We start from the raw sequence: 20,542 nt of genomic DNA, 5'->3' as shown, positions 1-20,542 counted from the left end.
TTCTTATTCTTATTCTTATTCTTATTCTTATTCTTATTCTTATTCTTATTCTTATCCTAATTCTTATCCTTATTCTTATCCTTATCCTTATCCTTATCCTTATCCTTATCCTTATCCTTATCCTTATCCTTATCCTTATCCTTATCCTTATCCTTATCCTTATCCTTATCCTTATCCTTATCCTTATCCTTATCCTTATCCTTATTCTTATCCTTATTCTTATTCTTATCCTTATCCTTATCCTTATCCTTATCCTTATCCTTATCCTTATCCTTATCCTTATCCTTATCCTTATCCTTATCCTTATCCTTATCCTTATCCTTATCCTTATCCTTATCCTTATCCTTATCCTTATTCTTATTCTTGTTATTTAACCATAATTACATATTCAACTCTCCAGAATTATTTTTTATCAGGATATAATATCAACATATTTCATATTGTTTTGTGTTATTTTGTTTTACAATATATGATAATTAATACTCTTCCAAGTATATAATATGTATACACCATACATATATCTATGACAAAAACCAACTAAATTCTTATATCTACAAAATTTCAGGTCAGTTATGTTGGAGTCAGTGAATTGAGGGTCTCTCTGAATTCTTTAGAGAGAAATCAGAGTGCAGGGATTGAAAGAAAGCCTTACAATGGATTAAAGTATGTGAAGCCACTCATACATATAATAGAGGTGTAAGTTTATGTTTTAAGCAAGTAAGTTTCAACAGAAGCTCTTGTGCTTTTAGTGAGTGAAGAGTTTCAGATGCCAGAGTAAAAGTCCAAGTTCTAGTGAAGGATGAAAAACATACTAGTGTTTTCAGTGGAGCCTCCAGGAACATGGTTTTATACATAAAAGATCTATACTAAGAATATTGCTTACATTTTTCAGATAGAACAAGGTAGACCATATGCATAGTTTATACATAACCTGGTGTGCTAAAAAACTAGAATTCTAATAGGTTAAGGGCTGGTGATCCGAGTTTGTGTCTTAGCCTGTTAAGAAAATTCTCTACAAAAGCATGCCTTGGGAATAGCTAGTGCTTTTTGCCATGGCTTTTGGCCATTGCTTTTGCTTTGCTTTGCTTTGCTTTGCTTTGCTTTGCTTTGCTTTGCTTTGCTTTGCTTGCTGCCACCATCAACACCTGAGAAGAAGACAAGAGCTGCCCAGAAACATCGGCCCCACCGGGACCTCCAGGAACAGCTTCTGCTTCTATTTACAACTTTATACCAAAACTTAGCGTGGACTGTAATGTCTGTGACTTTGCTTTTGAGACTGATGTGCTTCTACAGTAAACAACAATTTAGCAACTATTAGCTACTTTGCTCATTTAAAAAAATAATCTGATGAAGTTAGTGCCTAAAGCACCAAAATCTAACTTCACAAGTTCCAAGACAGTTTGTCCAGTGCTGACATAAAGGTGTCTCTTCCGGGTACAAGTGATGTCCATGTCTCTTCCGTCCATTGAATGATGCCAGCCAAACAGAGCTGTCGTTTCCACTGGGTCTTTTTGCCCTGTTTTTTTTTCTGTCCCACATTTCTGCTGCTTTCATGGTCTAAATTTTTCATGGTCCTTCTGAAAGGCCGGATACAACTGCATGTTACAGGTGGGCTTAGATGACTTTGGCCCTACATGTACGACATGCTCTCTCTTCATGATCATTCTTAGGAGTGGGGAAATTCCAGAAGGCGTTTATGTAGATCCGGGTGGCTTTTTTAAAAATGAAATGATGCAAGGAAGTAGAATAAACCCTCCTGTGGCTGTCCACGTGCTGAGGCGGCAGGAGAGGCTGTGGGACCTTCGCCAGAGCTGTTGCACATATTCTCTTTTCTTTAAAGCACTAAATATGTTCTATGAGGTGTCTCTCTGCTGCCAGCTGTGAGCAGCACAAGCACAGCTCTGTGCATTAGAATTCTATGTCACTGTTCACTGAGAAGGATTCTTCTGAACCACGTTCGCAAAACCTGGTAGTCGTTTATCGCCTGGTTGTGTTCAGCTGGTTCCTCTGCCAGGCGATAGAAGAGATTGTACGGCCGAGCCATTTGAACACCTGGGGGTAAACGGATGTCCTGAGGCAGCCTCTGGTTCCCGACAAAGAAGTGGTTGAGGCGTTTTGCTAGCACACATAAGCACAGGCTATCGCTGATATCCAGCAGTCGCTGCAGCAAATCTCTACTGCGCCACCGTGACACAGGCACCACATTGAGCAGGTGCATGACAACAGTCTTCATGGTGTTGGTGGGAAAGCAGAAGCCCAGCACAAGACGGGTGAAGAACTGCAGGCATCTCAGGTGCACACTGTCAGGAGGTGCCTGTCTGGCGATGTGCTGGAAGAACTTCATCTCTGCCACAGCATAGCTCTCAGGCCAGGTTGTGTTTTGGGTGTGGTCCTCTTTAGGCTCACTGCTTACAAAGACGTCGGAGTTGCCTATCTGCACCCCAAACAGCATCTCAATCCTGAAGATTTCTATGCCATTGGTCACCTGGAATTGGCAGGAACGTCTGGAGGGCAGCAGCATTAAATGCCAGTTTTGTGACTGAGGCAAAGCTGGCCAGATGGCTCTCACCAGCTGGTAGAACCAGCGAGCAGTTTTCTGCACATCCAGGTAGGAGTTGGTGCACAGGGTGTCCAGGAGGCTGGGATCCTGATTGCTCCTCAGCTCCTCCTCGGGGTGGTGCAGGAAGCACAGCATGTTCTCAGCCTGCTGCTCCTTGCTGCAGGTGCACTCCAGCTGCACGCGGACACGGAAGTTCCTCCCCTGCCTCTGCTCTGCAGAGTCCAGCTCCAGGTGGAAGCTGTGGCCTCGGGGAGGAGTCATGGGTATGAGCACCTGGTACACAACATCCTGCTCTCGGGGACTCCAGCCTTCGAAGGCGCTGCCCACCCCGATGGCTCTTTGCAGGACTGGGTAGAAGCTGTTGGATAAGACGTGTCCAAAGTAATGTGCATAAGCATCCATGAGGTTCATTGTCCACGCACAGCCTTTCTGCAGGTCCTGCACAGGCCACTGTATGCGTTCCAGTAGAATTCTTCCAATGCTATCATCAAAATCATTGTGTCTTTCATAGACTGCAAGGTCATTGTTTTCTTCATTTGCAGCCTCATTGACATCTCTGTTTTCAACATTATCTTCTCCATCTGCAGCAACATTGCCGACTTCCTCTACATTGCCGTCATCATTGTTACCTTCCTCCCGATTCGCATCATCTTCTTCTGCGTTTCCAATACTGACTTCCACATTTGCATCCCCATTTCTGACTTCCTCTTCATTTGCACCACTGTTTTCATCTTCATACTCTTCTCTCCTAGGGCTCCTTTTGCACCCCATCAACCATAGGACCACGACAAGAATTAGGAGCACAGTAACAGCTAAGAGCTGCAGGAGCAGCACGAGCTGCGCCTGCTTCAGGATGAGCTCCTCTGCCTCGCGCTTCATCCGAATCCTCTCCCATTCCAGCTGCTTTGCACGCACTTCCATGCGCAGACGTGTTTCCTCAGCCTGAGCATCACCCACGAGCTGTGGGTAGTGGATGAGGCTCTTCAAAAGCACGAAAAGCAATACTGCGGCTTTCATGGTCTGCAGGAGGATGGAGAGAAGGCCTTGAGTGGGGCTGTGAGGGAGGCAGCCGGCAGTGGGGGCAGCAGGGACGGGAGTCCTCAGGGCTCGGGGAGCAGGAAGGACAGGGCCCCAGACAGCTGGCAGGTACCAACGCCTGTCCCACTGCCCCAGCAGCAGCAGCAGCAGGGTGCCCTGCCCAGGGCTCTCCCATCAGGGCTGTTCCTACATGCAGGGGGAGAACCCAGCCCCAGGTGCAGCGTTTCTGCCCCAGCCCTTGTCCCCAGCCCAGCCTCCCCACCACGTGTGCACTCACCGCTTGCCCAAGCAACACTGAGCCAGCGTCACCTGCTGGGGCCTTTTATAGCTGCCCCCATTGTGACACGTGCCCTGTGATGTCACAGGTGTCACAGCACATCACAACACAGCCAACCCCGCCCTTTGTCCCCACCCTGGCTCAGCCTCTCAGGGTGGCCATGGTGTCCTGCTTAAGGCTGCCTTTGAGTGAAGCTTCTTCAAAGATCTGCCATTGCTCTTTCTTTTGGATTGCTTTTCATCTGCCCTCCATTGGCAATCTCATAGATATCCAGGCTGGAAGGCACACTTGAAGATTACTGAGTCCAAGCTTTGACTTCTCACTGCTTGACCTACACTTCAAAGTCATTGCAGTTGAAAAAGTCCCTGAAGATCACACAGTCCAATGCCAAACTTAACACAGCCTACTTCACCAATCAGCCAGGTCCCCAGATTCCCCATCCACATGATTTTTAAACCTTTTTGAGGATTGGAACTCCACCATTTTCCTAGGCAGCCTGTTCCCAAGCATAATATCCTTTTTGTTGAAGGAAGATTTCCTAGAGATCCAGTCTAAACCTCCCATGGCTTAACTTGATGTCGTGTTCCTCTGGTCATATTGTTTGCTTTCTGGGCCAATGGAATTACCCCCACATTGCTGCAACCTCCCTTCATGGACCATCTGCATTGTGCTGAGTTGGTTGGGCTGAGAATCAAGCTCCTCTCAGAGGAGAGAAATGTGATGCTTTTGCACCATGTGCTTCCCGCGATCCACTGGGACAAAATGGGTTGTTGGTGGGCAGAAGAGTTTCTGGCTGCCCGGAAGCATTTCCATGTGAGGAGAAACTTTGTGCCAAATACATCAACTGAGGGAATCCATTGCCTTCCAAGCAGAAGAAAAACTCAGAATTTTCCTAGTAGAAAATTGAAAGGTTTTGAGTCAAAGACAGTGCTGGAGTGTCCTGGCATGTCCGTGTGGATTTTGCAAAGCTGCAAGGCCAGACTGTGAAGAGGGAATCCTGGCAGACAAGAAATGCCCTCTTGCTCTGGCACCTTCCATGGCAGTGACAGCACAAGTGAGAGCCCTTCCTTGGCCTTTGCCTTCAGCAAGGCCCTAGTCTGGGCAAATCCTGAATTCCCTGTGAAAGCAGCTCAGATTCACACTGCCCCCCACTGAAGGAGGAATGCCAGAGGACAGACAAGCTCAATAAGGTGCTGCTGCAATGCAGCTTAGGCTGCAGCTTTCTGTCCTCGTGTCTCTGGAGCCTTGGAGGGGAAGGCTGCGTGGCTTGCAGAGAACTTCACCAGGTCACCTGCTAACAGCATTGGGCACCCCAAGACTGGTCTCAGCACAGGCAAGAGCAGGAAGAAACCCTCCCCTGGCTTTGTAGAGCCCTGAGATGAGCAAAGATGAGGAGTGTTCAGAGAAGAGACCATCATCACTGCACAGCAGCTACTCTTAGCCATCAATCACAGAAAATTCAAATATTACTGTTTGGGTTTGGTTTCTGTGTTGTCTTTGGTGTGCAGTCTTTTCCCCCACCTGTGACATATTCAACGTTGGTGACCTGGATTTGAGTGGTCTCCTCTCTGTGCTGTCTAGATGGAACTCGAAATTGTGCTTTTGCCCTACTCTTTCCTCTGTTACCATGTGTCAGTCCAAGGGCTTGATGGGTAGCAGGGTGTCTCTTTCCTCACCTTGTACTCAAGAGCTGGGAGACCCACTAACCCCACTCCCTGCCCCAGCTTGACCCTAAAAGGGTTCTGCAGTAGGGTAAGGTGTCTTGTTGCCAGTGGCCGTCAGCACCGGTGCTAGCTGACATGGGAGGCTCATGTGTATGGCTTGAGCCAGCTGAGAGCTGCCACCACCTGGGCTGTGTCCCACCCCACATTGGTCCTGCCATCAAGTCAGAGGGCACAAACCTGACACTGACAAGTCCACCTCATAACCATGACCCCAAGTGCCACATCCACATACTCCTGAAGTGCCTCCAGCAATGATATTTGCACCAATGTCATGGGCAGCCTGTGCCAGTGGATGCTGACCCTTCCAGAGGAGAAATTATTCCCTAACACCCAATCGAAGGCACCCATGACAGAAGTTGAGGCCATTCCCTCTTGCCCTCTCCCTTGTTTCCTGGGAGAAGAAACTGACATGCAGCAGCCCAAGCATCCTTTCTGGGAGTTGCAGAGAGTGAGAAGGTTCCTGTGTGCTGCTGCCAGTGAGTGCAGCCACGTGTCCCCTGTGGCTGTGTCTGTCCCTGCTGTCCCTGCTGCCCTGCTGGCACAGCCCTGTCCCTGGCAGAGCCGTTCCCTCCCCGGGCACAGCCCATGGCTGCTCCCTGCTGCGGCCTGGCCTGGCCCCAGAGCAGGGTCCCCGTGCGGGTGGCCCCAGGGTGGCCGCGTGTCCCCGGCCGGCTGTGCCTGGGCAGCTGCCTCAGCCGTGAGGGATGCAGAGCTGCGGGAGCCCACGGCTCTGTGCCGCCCGCGCTCCAGAGCTCCTGCTCCGGCTGCCAGGGCCTCGGCGCCCGCCCTGTGCCCTCGCGCCCCGACGGCCGTGCCAGGCCCCGCCTGCTGCCCTCATGGTGCCCCTGCTGGCCCCAGGGCTGTGCCAGGCCTTCTCCAGGGACACCTTCCTGCAGCCCTGCAGCCCCTGCACGGGCCCGGCACAGACCTGCACGGGGGCTGTGTGCCAGGGCCTGCAGGGACAGCGCCAGGGCCGGTGGCTTCCCAGTGCCACAGGGAGGCCTTAGGCTGGAGGAGTGCAGGAAATTCTGGCCCCTGGGGCTGCTGAGGCCCTGGCCCACGCTGCCCACAGGAGCTGTGGCTGCCCCGTCCCTGGCAGTGCTCCAGGCCAGGCCGGGCGGCGCTTGGAGCATCCTGGCCCAGTGCAAGGTGTCCCTGTCCTTGGCAGCAGGGCTGGGACAAGGCAATTTCTGAGGAGCCTTCCAAGCCAAGCCAGTCTGTGATTCTGTGATCACAGGGGCTGGGGACAGCTGGGCTTAATTTCTGATTAGAACCTGTTCAGCACTGTCAGTTTGGTTGATTTCAAGCAGGCAGCTCACCAACCCACATTCACAGTGCAGGACTTTTAGCAACACTATAGATGTGGCTGAGATCAATAAAGTCTTGCACAATCCCCATTCTGATATGTTGTATTTTATTGAAACAAGAATAAAGCAGTTTACAGCCCTCCAATCAGAAATGCACTGACTATAGAGCACTAATATAGGTCACAACAGACAGCAATCACAGATATGGCTTTACTTGTGATAAAATAATATATGTAATATATTGTATGCATAGGATGAATAATATATATCATATAGTTATATAAATATATAATGCCTATAGAATATCTATCTCTGAGTTATATACATTATAAATATATCTTCTCTATGAAAATCTTTCCAGATATAATTGCACTGAGGGCATTTGTACATCTCACAACAGACAGTGATACTTAATATGTGCTCTATTCTTATTCTTATTCTTATTCTTATTCTTATTCTTATTCTTATTCTTATTCTTATCCTTATCCTTATCCTTATCCTTATCCTTATCCTTATTCTTATTCTTATCCTTATCCTTATCCTTATCCTTATCCTTATCCTTATCCTTATCCTTATCCTTATCCTTATCCTTATCCTTATCCTTATCCTTATCCTTATCCTTATTCTTGTTATTTAACCATAATTACATATTCAACTCTCCAGAATTATTTTTTATCAGGATATAATATCAACATATTTCATATTGTTTTGTGTTATTTTGTTTTACAATATATGATAATTAATACTCTTCCAAGTATATAATATGTATACACCATACATATATCTATGACAAAAACCAACTAAATTCTTATATCTACAAAATTTCAGGTCAGTTATGTTGGAGTCAGTGAATTGAGGGTCTCTCTGAATTCTTTAGAGAGAAATCAGAGTGCAGGGATTGAAAGAAAGCCTTACAATGGATTAAAGTATGTGAAGCCACTCATACATATAATAGAGGTGTAAGTTTATGTTTTAAGCAAGTAAGTTTCAACAGAAGCTCTTGTGCTTTTAGTGAGTGAAGAGTTTCAGATGCCAGAGTAAAAGTCCAAGTTCTAGTGAAGGATGAAAAACATACTAGTGTTTTCAGTGGAGCCTCCAGGAACATGGTTTTATACATAAAAGATCTATACTAAGAATATTGCTTACATTTTTCAGATAGAACAAGGTAGACCATATGCATAGTTTATACATAACCTGGTGTGCTAAAAAACTAGAATTCTAATAGGTTAAGGGCTGGTGATCCGAGTTTGTGTCTTAGCCTGTTAAGAAAATTCTCTACAAAAGCATGCCTTGGGAATAGCTAGTGCTTTTTGCCATGGCTTTTGGCTATTGCTTTTGCTTTGCTTTGCTTTGCTTTGCTTTGCTTTGCTTTGCTTTGCTTTGCTTGCTGCCACCATCAACACCTGAGAAGAAGACAAGAGCTGCCCAGAAACATCGGCCCCACCGGGACCTCCAGGAACAGCTTCTGCTTCTATTTACAACTTTATACCAAAACTTAGCGTGGACTGTAATGTCTGTGACTTTGCTTTTGAGACTGATGTGCTTCTACAGTAAACAACAATTTAGCAACTATTAGCTACTTTGCTCATTTAAAAAAATAATCTGATGAAGTTAGTGCCTAAAGCACCAAAATCTAACTTCACAAGTTCCAAGACAGTTTGTCCAGTGCTGACATAAAGGTGTCTCTTCCGGGTACAAGTGATGTCCATGTCTCTTCCGTCCATTGAATGATGCCAGCCAAACAGAGCTGTCGTTTCCACTGGGTCTTTTTGCCCTGTTTCTTTTTCTGTCCCACATTTCTGCTGCTTTCATGGTCTAAATTTTTCATGGTCCTTCTGAAAGGCCGGATACAACTGCATGTTACAGGTGGGCTTAGATGACTTTGGCCCTACATGTACGACATGCTCTCTCTTCATGATCATTCTTAGGAGTGGGGAAATTCCAGAAGGCGTTTATGTAGATCCGGGTGGCTTTTTTAAAAATGAAATGATGCAAGGAAGTAGAATAAACCCTCCTGTGGCTGTCCACGTGCTGAGGCGGCAGGAGAGGCTGTGGGACCTTCGCCAGAGCTGTTGCACATATTCTCTTTTCTTTAAAGCACTAAATATGTTCTATGAGGTGTCTCTCTGCTGCCAGCTGTGAGCAGCACAAGCACAGCTCTGTGCATTAGAATTCTATGTCACTGTTCACTGAGAAGGATTCTTCTGAACCACGTTCGCAAAACCTGGTAGTCGTTTATCGCCTGGTTGTGTGCAGCTGGTTCCTCTGCCAGGCGATAGAAGAGATTGTACGGCCGAGCCATTTGAACACCTGGGGGTAAACGGATGTCCTGAGGCAGCCTCTGGTTCCCGACAAAGAAGTGGTTGAGGCGTTTTGCTAGCACACATAAGCACAGGCTATCGCTGATATCCAGCAGCCTCTGCAGCAAATCTCTACTGCGCCACTGTGACACAGGCACCACATTGAGCAGGTGCATGACAACAGTCTTCATGGTGTTGGTGGGAAAGCAGAAGCCCAGCACAAGACGGGTGAAGAACTGCAGGCATCTCAGGTGCACACTGTCAGGAGGTGCCTGTCTGGCGATGTGCTGGAAGAACTTCATCTCTGCCACAGCATAGCTCTCAGGCCAGGTTGTGTTTTGGGTGTGGTCCTCTTTAGGCTCACTGCTTACAAAGACGTCGGAGTTGCCTATCTGCACCCCAAACAGCATCTCAATCCTGAAGATTTCTATGCCATTGGTCACCTGGAATTGGCAGGAACGTCTGGAGGGCAGCAGCATTAAATGCCAGTTTTGTGACTGAGGCAAAGCTGGCCAGATGGCTCTCACCAGCTGGTAGAACCAGCGAGCAGTTTTCTGCACATCCAGGTAGGAGTTGGTGCACAGGGTGTCCAGGAGGCTGGGATCCTGATTGCTCCTCAGCTCCTCCTCGGGGTGGTGCAGGAAGCACAGCATGTTCTCAGCCTGCTGCTCCTTGCTGCAGGTGCACTCCAGCTGCACGCGGACACGGAAGTTCCTCCCCTGCCTCTGCTCTGCAGAGTCCAGCTCCAGGTGGAAGCTGTGGCCTCGGGGAGGAGTCATGGGTATGAGCACCTGGTACACAACATCCTGCTCTCGGGGACTCCAGCCTTCGAAGGCGCTGCCCACCCCGATGGCTCTTTGCAGGACTGGGTAGAAGCTGTTGGATAAGACGTGTCCAAAGTAATGTGCATAAGCATCCATGAGGTTCATTGTCCACGCACAGCCTTTCTGCAGGTCCTGCACAGGCCACTGTATGCGTTCCAGTAGAATTCTTCCAATGCTATCATCAAAATCATTGTGTCTTTCATAGACTGCAAGGTCATTGTTTTCTTCATTTGCAGCCTCATTGACATCTCTGTTTTCAACATTATCTTCTCCATCTGCAGCAACATTGCCGACTTCCTCTACATTGCCGTCATCATTGTTACCTTCCTCCCGATTCGCATCATCTTCTTCTACGTTTCCAATACTGACTTCCACATTTGCATCCCCATTTCTGACTTCCTCTTCATTTGCACCACTGTTTTCATCTTCATACTCTTCTCTCCTAGGTCTCCTTTTGCACCCCATCAACCATAGGACCACGACAAGAATTAGGAGCACAGTAACAGCTAAGAGCTGCAGGAGCAGCACGAGCTGCGCCTGCTTCAGGATGAGCTCCTCTGCCTCGCGCTTCATTCGAATCCTCTCCCATTCCAGCTGCTTTGCACGCACTTCCATGCGCAGACGTGTTTCCTCAGCCTGAGCATCACCCACGAGCTGTGGGTAGTGGATGAGGCTCTTCAAAAGCACGAAAAGCAATACTGCGGCTTTCATGGTCTGCAGGAGGATGGAGAGAAGGCCTTGAGTGGGGCTGTGAGGGAGGCAGCCGGCAGTGGGGGCAGCAGGGACGGGAGTCCTCAGGGCTCGGGGAGCAGGAAGGACAGGGCCCCAGACAGCTGGCAGGTACCAACGCCTGTCCCACTGCCCCAGCAGCAGCAGCAGCAGGGTGCCCTGCCCAGGGCTCTCCCATCAGGCTGTCCCTGCATGCAGGGGGAGAACCCAGCCCCAGGTGCAGCGTTTCTGCCCCAGCCCTTGTCCCCAGCCCAGCCTCCCCACCACGTGTGCACTCACCGCTTGCCCAAGCAACACTGAGCCAGCGTTACCTGCTGGGGCCTTTTATAGCTGCTCCCATTGTGACACGTGCCCTGTGATGTCACAGGTGTCACAGCACATCACAACACAGCCAACCCCGCCCTTTGTCCCCACCCTGGCTCAGCCTCTCAGGGTGGCCATGGTGTCCTGCTTAAGGCTGCCTTTGAGTGAAGCTTCTTCAAAGATCTGCCATTGCTCTTTCTTTTGGATTGCTTTTCATCTGCCCTCCATTGGCAATCTCATAGATATCCAGGCTGGAAGGCACACTTGAAGATTACTGAGTCCAAGCTTTGACTTCTCACTGCTTGACCTACACTTCAAAGTCATTGCAGTTGAAAAAGTCCCTGAAGATCACACAGTCCAATGCCAAACTTAACACAGCCTACTTCACCAATCAGCCAGGTCCCCAGATTCCCCATCCACATGATTTTTAAACCTTTTTGAGGATTGGAACTCCACCATTTTCCTAGGCAGCCTGTTCCCAAGCATAATATCCTTTTTGTTGAAGGAAGATTTCCTAGAGATCCAGTCTAAACCTCCCATGGCTTAACTTGATGTCGTGTTCCTCTGGTCATATTGTTTGCTTTCTGGGCCAATGGAATTACCCCCACATTGCTGCAACCTCCCTTCATGGACCATCTGCATTGTGCTGAGTTGGTTGGGCTGAGAATCAAGCTCCTCTCAGAGGAGAGAAATGTGATGCTTTTGCACCATGTGCTTCCCGCGATCCACTGGGACAAAATGGGTTGTTGGTGGGCAGAAGAGTTTCTGGCTGCCCGGAAGCATTTCCATGTGAGGAGAAACTTTGTGCCAAATACATCAACTGAGGGAATCCATTGCCTTCCAAGCAGAAGAAAAACTCAGAATTTTCCTAGTAGAAAATTGAAAGGTTTTGAGTCAAAGACAGTGCTGGAGTGTCCTGGCATGTCCGTGTGGATTTTGCAAAGCTGCAAGGCCAGACTGTGAAGAGGGAATCCTGGCAGACAAGAAATGCCCTCTTGCTCTGGCACCTTCCATGGCAGTGACAGCACAAGTGAGAGCCCTTCCTTGGCCTTTGCCTTCAGCAAGGCCCTAGTCTGGCAAAACCCTGAATTCCCTGTGAAAGCAGCTCAGATTCACACTGCCCCCCACTGAAGGAGGAATGCCAGAGGACAGACAAGCTCAATAAGGTGCTGCTGCAATGCAGCTTAGGCTGCAGCTTTCTGTCCTCGTGTCTCTGGAGCCTTGGAGGGGAAGGCTGCGTGGCTTGCAGAGAACTTCACCAGGTCACCTGCTAACAGCATTGGGCACCCCAAGACTGGTCTCAGCACAGGCAAGAGCAGGAAGAAACCCTCCCCTGGCTTTGTAGAGCCCTGAGATGAGCAAAGATGAGGAGTGTTCAGAGAAGAGACCATCATCACTGCACAGCAGCTACTCTCAGCCATCAATCACAGAAAATTCAAATATTACTGTTTGGGTTTGGTTTCTGTGTTGTCTTTGGTGTGCAGTCTTTTCCCCCGCCTGTGACATATTCAACGTTGGTGACCTGGATTTGAGTGGTCTCCTCTCTGTGCTGTCTAGATGGAACTCGAAATTGTGCTTTTGCCCTACTCTTTCCTCTGTTACCATGTGTCAGTCCAAGGGCTTGATGGGTAGCAGGGTGTCTCTTTCCTCACCTTGTACTCAAGAGCTGGGAGACCCACTAACCCCACTCCCTGCCCCAGCTTGACCCTAAAAGGGTTCTGCAGTAGGGTAAGGTGTCTTGTTGCCAGTGGCCGTCAGCACCGGTGCTAGCTGACATGGGAGGCTCATGTGTATGGCTTGAGCCAGCTGAGAGCTGCCACCACCTGGGCTGTGTCCCACCCCACATTGGTCCTGCCATCAAGTCAGAGGGCACAAACCTGACACTGACAAGTCCACCTCATAACCATGACCCCAAGTGCCACATCCACATACTCCTGAAGTGCCTCCAGCAATGATATTTGCACCAATGTCATGGGCAGCCTGTGCCAGTGGATGCTGACCCTTCCAGAGGAGAAATTATTCCCTAACACCCAATCGAAGGCACCCATGACAGAAGTTGAGGCCATTCCCTCTTGCCCTCTCCCTTGTTTCCTGGGAGAAGAAACTGACATGCAGCAGCCCAAGCATCCTTTCTGGGAGTTGCAGAGAGTGAGAAGGTTCCTGTGTGCTGCTGCCAGTGAGTGCAGCCACGTGTCCCCTGTGGCTGTGTCTGTCCCTGCTGTCCCTGCTGCCCTGCTGGCACAGCCCTGTCCCTGGCAGAGCCGTTCCCTCCCCGGGCACAGCCCATGGCTGCTCCCTGCTGCGGCCTGGCCTGGCCCCAGAGCAGGGTCCCCGTGCGGGTGGCCCCGGGGTGGCCGCGTGTCCCCGGCCGGCTGTGCCTGGGCAGCTGCCTCAGCCGTGAGGGATGCAGAGCTGCGGGAGCCCACGGCTCTGTGCCGCCCGCGCTCCAGAGCTCCTGCTCCGGCTGCCAGGGCCTCGGCGCCCGCCCTGTGCCCTCGCGCCCCGACGGCCGTGCCAGGCCCCGCCTGCCGCCCTCATGGTGCCCCTGCTGGCCCCAGGGCTGTGCCAGGCCTTCTCCAGGGACACCTTCCTGCAGCCCTGCAGCCCCTGCACGGGCCCAGCACAGACCTGCACGGGGGCTGTGTGCCAGGGCCTGCAGGGACAGCGCCAGGGCCGGTGGCTTCCCAGTGCCACAGGGAGGGTTTAGGCTGGAGGAGTGCAGGAAATTCTGGCCCCTGGGGCTGCTGAGGCCCTGGCCCACGCTGCCCACAGGAGCTGTGGCTGCCCCGTCCCTGGCAGTGCTCCAGGCCAGGCCGGGCGGCGCTTGGAGCATCCTGGCCCAGTGCAAGGTGTCCCTGTCCTTGGCAGCAGGGCTGGGACAAGGCAATTTCTGAGGAGCCTTCCAAGCCAAGCCAGTCTGTGATTCTGTGATCACAGGGGCTGGGGACAGCTGGGCTTAATTTCTGATTAGAACCTGTTCAGCACTGTCAGTTTGGTTGATTTCAAGCAGGCAGCTCACCAACCCACATTCACAGTGCAGGACTTTTAGCAACACTATAGATGTGGCTGAGATCAATAAAGTCTTGCACAATCCCCATTCTGATATGTTGTATTTTATTGAAACAAGAATAAAGCAGTTCACAGCCCTCCAATCAGAAATGCACTGACTATAGAGCACTAATATAGGTCACAACAGACAGCAACCACAGATATGGCTTTACTTGTGATAAAATAATATATGTAATATATTGTATGCATAGGATGAATAATATATATCATATAGTTATACAAATATATAATGCCTATAGAATATCTATCTCTGAGTTATATACATTATAAATATATCTTCTCTATGAAAATCTTTCCAGATATAATTGCACTGAGGGCATTTGTACATCTCACAACAGACAGTGATACTTAATATGTGCTCTATTCTTATTCTTATTCTTATTCTTATTCTTATTCTTATTCTTATTCTTATTCTTATTCTTATTCTTATTCTTATCCTTATCCTTATCCTAATTCTTATCCTAATTCTTATTCTTATTCTTATTCTTATTCTTATTCTTATTCTTATTCTTCTTCTTATCCTAATTCTTATCCTTATTCTTATTCTTATTCTTATTCTTATTCTTATCCTTATTCTTATTCTTATTCTTATTCTTATTCTTATTCTTATTCTTATTCTTATTCTTATCCTTATCCTTATCCTTATCCTTATCCTTATCCTTATCCTTATCCTTATCCTTATTCTTCTTATTCTTATTCTTATTCTTATTCTTATTCTTATTCTTATTCTTATCCTTATCCTTATCCTTATCCTAACTCTTATTCTTATTCTTATTCTTATTCTTATTCTTATTCTTATTCTTATTCTTATCCTTATCCTTATCCTTATTATCCTAATTCTTATTCTTATTCTTATTCTTATTCTTATTCTTATCTTATTCTTATTCTTATTCTTATCTTATCCTTATCCTTATCCTTATTATCCTTATCCTTATCCTTATCCTTATCCTTATCCTTATCCTTATTCTTATTCTTGTTATTTAACCATAATTACATATTCAACTCTCCAGAATTATTTTTTATCAGGATATAATATCAACATATTTCATATTGTTTTGTGTTATTTTGTTTTACAATATATGATAATTAATACTCTTCCAAGTATATAATATGTATACACCATACATATATCTATGACAAAAACCAACTAAATTCTTATATCTACAAAATTTCAGGTCAGTTATGTTGGAGTCAGTGAATTGAGGGTCTCTCTGAATTCTTTAGAGAGAAATCAGAGTGCAGGGATTGAAAGAAAGCCTTACAATGGATTAAAGTATGTGAAGCCACTCATACATATAATAGAGGTGTAAGTTTATGTTTTAAGCAAGTAAGTTTCAACAGAAGCTCTTGTGCTTTTAGTGAGTGAAGAGTTTCAGATGCCAGAGTAAAAGTCCAAGTTCTAGTGAAGGATGAAAAACATACTAGTGTTTTCAGTGGAGCCTCCAGGAACATGGTTTTATACATAAAAGATCTATACTAAGAATATTGCTTACATTTTTCAGATAGAACAAGGTAGACCATATGCATAGTTTATACATAACCTGGTGTGCTAAAAAACTAGAATTCTAATAGGTTAAGGGCTGGTGATCCGAGTTTGTGTCTTAGCCTGTTAAGAAACTTCTCTACAAAAGCATGCCTTGGGAATAGCTAGTGCTTTTTGCCATGACTTTTGGCCATTGCTTTTGCTTTTGCTTTGCTTTGCTTTGCTTTGCTTTGCTTTGCTTTGCTTTGCTTTGCTTTGCTTGCTGCCACCATCAACACCTGAGAAGAAGACAAGAGCTGCCCAGAAACTCGGCCCCACCGGGACCTCCAGGAACAGCTTCTGCTTCTATTTACAACTTTATACCAAAACTTAGCGTGGACTGTAATGTCTGTGACTTTGCTTTTGAGACTGATGTGCTTCTACAGTAAACAACAATTTAGCAACTATTAGCTACTTTGCTCATTTAAAAAATAATCTGATGAAGTTAGTGCCTAAAGCACCAAAATCTAACTTCACAAGTTCCAAGACAGTTTGTCCAGTGCTGACATAAAGGTGTCTCTTCCGGGTACGAGTGATGTCCATGTCTCTTCCGTCCATTGAATGATGCCAGCCAAACAGGGCTGTCGTTTCCACTGGGTCTTTTTGCCTGTTTTTTTTTCTGTCCCACATTTCTGCTGCTTTCATGGTCTAAATTTTTCATGGTCCTTCTGAAAGGCCGGATACAACTGCATGTTACAGGTGGGCTTAGATGACTTTGGCCCTACATGTACGACATGCTCTCTCTTCATGCACATTCTTAGGAGTGGGGAAATTCCAGAAGGCGTTTATGTAGATCCGGGTGGCTTTTTTAAAAATGAAATGATGCAAGGAAGTAGAATAAACCCTCCTGTGGCTGTCCACGTGCTGAGGCGGCAGGAGAGGCTGTGGGACCTTCGGCAGAGCTGTTGCACATATTCTCTTTTCTTTAAAGCACTAAATATGTTCTATGAGGTGTCTCTCTGCTGCCAGCTGTGAGCAGCACAAGCACAGCTCTGTGCATTAGAATTCTATGTCACTGTTCACTGAGAAGGATTCTTCTGAACCACGTTCGCAAAACCTGGTAGTCGTTTATCGCCTGGTTGTGTGCAGCTGGTTCCTCTGCCAGGCGATAGAAGAGATTGTATGGCCGAGCCATTTGAACACCTGGGGGTAAACGGATGTCCTGAGGCAGCCTCTGGTTCCCGACAAAGAAGTGGTTGAGGCGTTTTGCTAGCACACATAAGCACAGGCTATCGCTGATATCCAGCAGTCGCTGCAGCAAATCTCTACTGCGCCACCGTGACACAGGCACCACATTGAGCAGGTGCATGACAACAGTCTTCATGGTGTGTGGTGGGAAAGCAGAAGCCCAGCACAAGACGGGTGAAGAACTGCAGGCATCTCAGGTGCACACTGTCAGGAGGTGCCTGTCTGGCGATGTGCTGGAAGAACTTCATCTCTGCCACAGCATAGCTCTCAGGCCAGGTTGTGTTTTGGGTGTGGTCCTCTTTAGGCTCACTGCTTACAAAGACGTCGGAGTTGCCTATCTGCACCCCAAACAGCATCTCAATCCTGAAGATTTCTATGCCATTGGTCACCTGGAATTGGCAGGAACGTCTGGAGGGCAGCAGCATTAAATGCCAGTTTTGTGACTGAGGCAAAGCTGGCCAGATGGCTCTCACCAGCTGGTAGAACCAGCGAGCAGTTTTCTGCACATCCAGGTAGGAGTTGGTGCACAGGGTGTCCAGGAGGCTGGGATCCTGATTGCTCCTCAGCTCCTCCTCGGGGTGGTGCAGGAAGCACAGCATGTTCTCAGCCTGCTGCTCCTTGCTGCAGGTGCACTCCAGCTGCACGCGGACACGGAAGTTCCTCCCCTGCCTCTGCTCTGCAGAGTCCAGCTCCAGGTGGAAGCTGTGGCCTCGGGGAGGAGTCATGGGTATGAGCACCTGGTACACAACATCCTGCTCTCGGGGACTCCAGCCTTCGAAGGCGCTGCCCACCCCGATGGCTCTTTGCAGGACTGGGTAGAAGCTGTTGGATAAGACGTGTCCAAAGTAATGTGCATAAGCATCCATGAGGTTCATTGTCCACGCACAGCCTTTCTGCAGGTCCTGCACAGGCCACTGTATGCGTTCCAGTAGAATTCTTCCAATGCTATCATCAAAATCATTGTGTCTTTCATAGACTGCAAGGTCATTGTTTTCTTCATTTGCAGCCTCATTGACATCTCTGTTTTCAACATTATCTTCTCCATTGCAGCAACATTGCCGACTTCCTCTACATTGCCGTCATCATTGTTACCTTCCTCCCGATTCGCATCATCTTCTTCTGCGTTTCCAATACTGACTTCCACATTTGCATCCCCATTTCTGACTTCCTCTTCATTTGCACCACTGTTTTCATCTTCATACTCTTCTCTCCTAGGGCTCCTTTTGCACCCCATCAACCATAGGACCACGACAAGAATTAGGAGCACAGTAACAGCTAAGAGCTGCAGGAGCAGCACGAGCTGCGCCTGCTTCAGGATGAGCTGCTCTGCCTCGCGCTTCATCCGAATCCTCTCCCATTCCAGCTGCTTTGCACGCACTTCCATGCGCAGACGTGTTTCCTCAGCCTGAGCATCACCCACGAGCTGTGGGTAGTGGATGAGGCTCTTCAAAAGCACGAAAAGCAATACTGCGGCTTTCATGGTCTGCAGGAGGATGGAGAGAAGGCCTTGAGTGGGGCTGTGAGGGAGGCAGCCGGCAGTGGGGGCAGCAGGGACGGGAATCCTCAGGGCTCGGGGAGCAGGAAGGACAGGGCCCCAGACAGCTGGCAGGTACCAACGCCTGTCCCACTGCCCCAGCAGCAGCAGCAGCAGGGTGCCCTGCCCAGGGCTCTCCCATCAGGGCTGTCCCTGCATGCAGGGGGAGAACCCAGCCCCAGGTGCAGCGTTTCTGCCCCAGCCCTTGTCCCCAGCCCAGCCTCCCCACCACGTGTGCACTCACCGCTTGCCCAAGCAACACTGAGCCAGCGTTACCTGCTGGGGCCTTTTATAGCTGCTCCCATTGTGACACGTGCCCTGTGATGTCACAGGTGTCACAGCACATCACAACACAGCCAACCCCGCCCTTTGTCCCCACCCTGGCTCAGCCTCTCAGGGTGGCCATGGTGTCCTGCTTAAGGCTGCCTTTGAGTGAAGCTTCTTCAAAGATCTGCCATTGCTCTTTCTTTTGGATTGCTTTTCATCTGCCCTCCATTGGCAATCTCATAGATATCCAGGCTGGAAGGCACACTTGAAGATTACTGAGTCCAAGCTTTGACTTCTCACTGCTTGACCTACACTTCAAAGTCATTGCAGTTGAAAAAGTCCCTGAAGATCACACAGTCCAATGCCAAACTTAACACAGCCTACTGCACCAATCAGCCAGGTCCCCAGATCCCTCATCCACATGATTTTTAAACCTTTTTGAGGATTGGAACTCCACCATTTTCCTAGGCAGCCTGTTCCCAAGCATAATATCCTTTTTGTTGAAGGAAGATTTCCTAGAGATCCAGTCTAAACCTCCCATGGCTTAACTTGATGTCGTGTTCCTCTGGTCATATTGTTTGCTTTCTGGGCCAATGGAATTACCCCCACATTGCTGCAACCTCCCTTCATGGACCATCTGCATTGTGCTGAGTTGGTTGGGCTGAGAATCAAGCTCCTCTCAGAGGAGAGAAATGTGATGCTTTTGCACCATGTGCTTCCCGCGATCCACTGGGACAAAATGGGTTGTTGGTGGGCAGAAGAGTTTCTGGCTGCCCGGAAGCATTTCCATGTGAGGAGAAACTTTGTGCCAAATACATCAACTGAGGGAATCCATTGCCTTCCAAGCAGAAGAAAAACTCAGAATTTTCCTAGTAGAAAATTGAAAGGTTTTGAGTCAAAGACAGTGCTGGAGTGTCCTGGCATGTCCGTGTGGATTTTGCAAAGCTGCAAGGCCAGACTGTGAAGAGGGAATCCTGGCAGACAAGAAATGCCCTCTTGCTCTGGCACCTTCCATGGCAGTGACAGCACAAGTGAGAGCCCTTCCTTGGCCTTTGCCTTCAGCAAGGCCCTAGTCTGGCAAAACCCTGAATTCCCTGTGAAAGCAGCTCAGATTCACACTGCCCCCCACTGAAGGAGGAATGCCAGAGGACAGACAAGCTCAATAAGGTGCTGCTGCAATGCAGCTTAGGCTGCAGCTTTCTGTCCTCGTGTCTCTGGAGCCTTGGAGGGGAAGGCTGCGTGGCTTGCAGAGAACTTCACCAGGTCACCTGCTAACAGCATTGGGCACCCCAAGACTGGTCTCAGCACAGGCAAGAGCAGGAAGAAACCCTCCCCTGGCTTTGTAGAGCCCTGAGATGAGCAAAGATGAGGAGTGCAAAGAGACCATCATCACTGCACAGCAGCTACTCTTAGCCATCAATCACAAAAAATTCAAATATTACTGTCTGGGTTTGGTTTCTGGGTTGTCTTTGGTGTGCAGCCTTTCCCCACCTGTGACATATTCAACGTTGGTGACCTGTATTTGAGTGGCCTCCTCTCTGTGCTGCCTAGATGGAACTCGAAATTGTGCCTTTGCCCTACTCTTTCCTCTGTTACCATGTGTCAGTCCAAGGGCTTGATGGGTAACAGGGTGTCTCTTTCCTCACCTTGTACTCAAGAGCTGGGAGACCCACTAACCCCACTCCCTGCCCCAGCTTGACCCTAAAAGGGTTCTGCAGTAGGGTAAGGTGTCTTGTTGCCAGTGGCCGTCAGCACCGGTGCTAGCTGACATGGGAGGCTCATCTGTATGGCTTGAGCTGCTGAGAGCTGCCACCACCTGGGCTGTGTCCCACCCCACATTGGTCCTGCCATCAAGTCAGAGGGCACAAACCTGACACTGACAAGTCCACCTCATAACCAT

General features: G+C 48.5%; 2 protein-coding genes across 2 annotated transcripts; both read right to left on the bottom strand.

Moving 5' to 3' along the window:
• Positions 1-372: 372 nt before the first annotated feature.
• LOC130266929 (inositol 1,4,5-trisphosphate receptor-interacting protein-like 1) lies at positions 373-3,888 on the bottom strand. Its single transcript, XM_056516190.1, has 2 exons — positions 3,876-3,888; positions 373-3,580 (listed from the first exon to the last, which is right to left on the bottom strand). The coding sequence occupies exon 2, from the start codon at positions 3,575-3,577 to the stop codon at positions 1,922-1,924; it is 1,656 nt and encodes a 551-aa protein (XP_056372165.1). The 5' UTR covers positions 3,578-3,580; positions 3,876-3,888; the 3' UTR covers positions 373-1,921.
• A 12,777-nt stretch (positions 3,889-16,665) lies between these two features.
• On the bottom strand, positions 16,666-18,321 carry LOC130266928 (inositol 1,4,5-trisphosphate receptor-interacting protein-like 1). Its single transcript, XM_056516189.1, is given in 3 exon segments — positions 16,666-16,983; positions 16,985-17,884; positions 17,887-18,321. Coding segments are annotated over 3 exon segments (1,653 nt in total).
• Positions 18,322-20,542: the final 2,221 nt, after the last annotated feature.

Source organism: Oenanthe melanoleuca, unplaced genomic scaffold, assembly GCF_029582105.1.
Source record: "Oenanthe melanoleuca isolate GR-GAL-2019-014 unplaced genomic scaffold, OMel1.0 S346, whole genome shotgun sequence".
Classification (NCBI taxonomy): domain Eukaryota; kingdom Metazoa; phylum Chordata; class Aves; order Passeriformes; family Muscicapidae; genus Oenanthe; species Oenanthe melanoleuca.
Note: the sequence above shows the minus strand (reverse complement) of the source record. Positions and strands in the feature narration are given on the sequence as shown.

Excerpts from the sequence above, each read along its gene's own strand:
- LOC130266929 (XM_056516190.1), bottom strand. The coding sequence starts at position 3,577 with ATGAAAGCCGCAGTATTGCTTTTCGTGCTTTTGAAGAGCCTCATCCAC.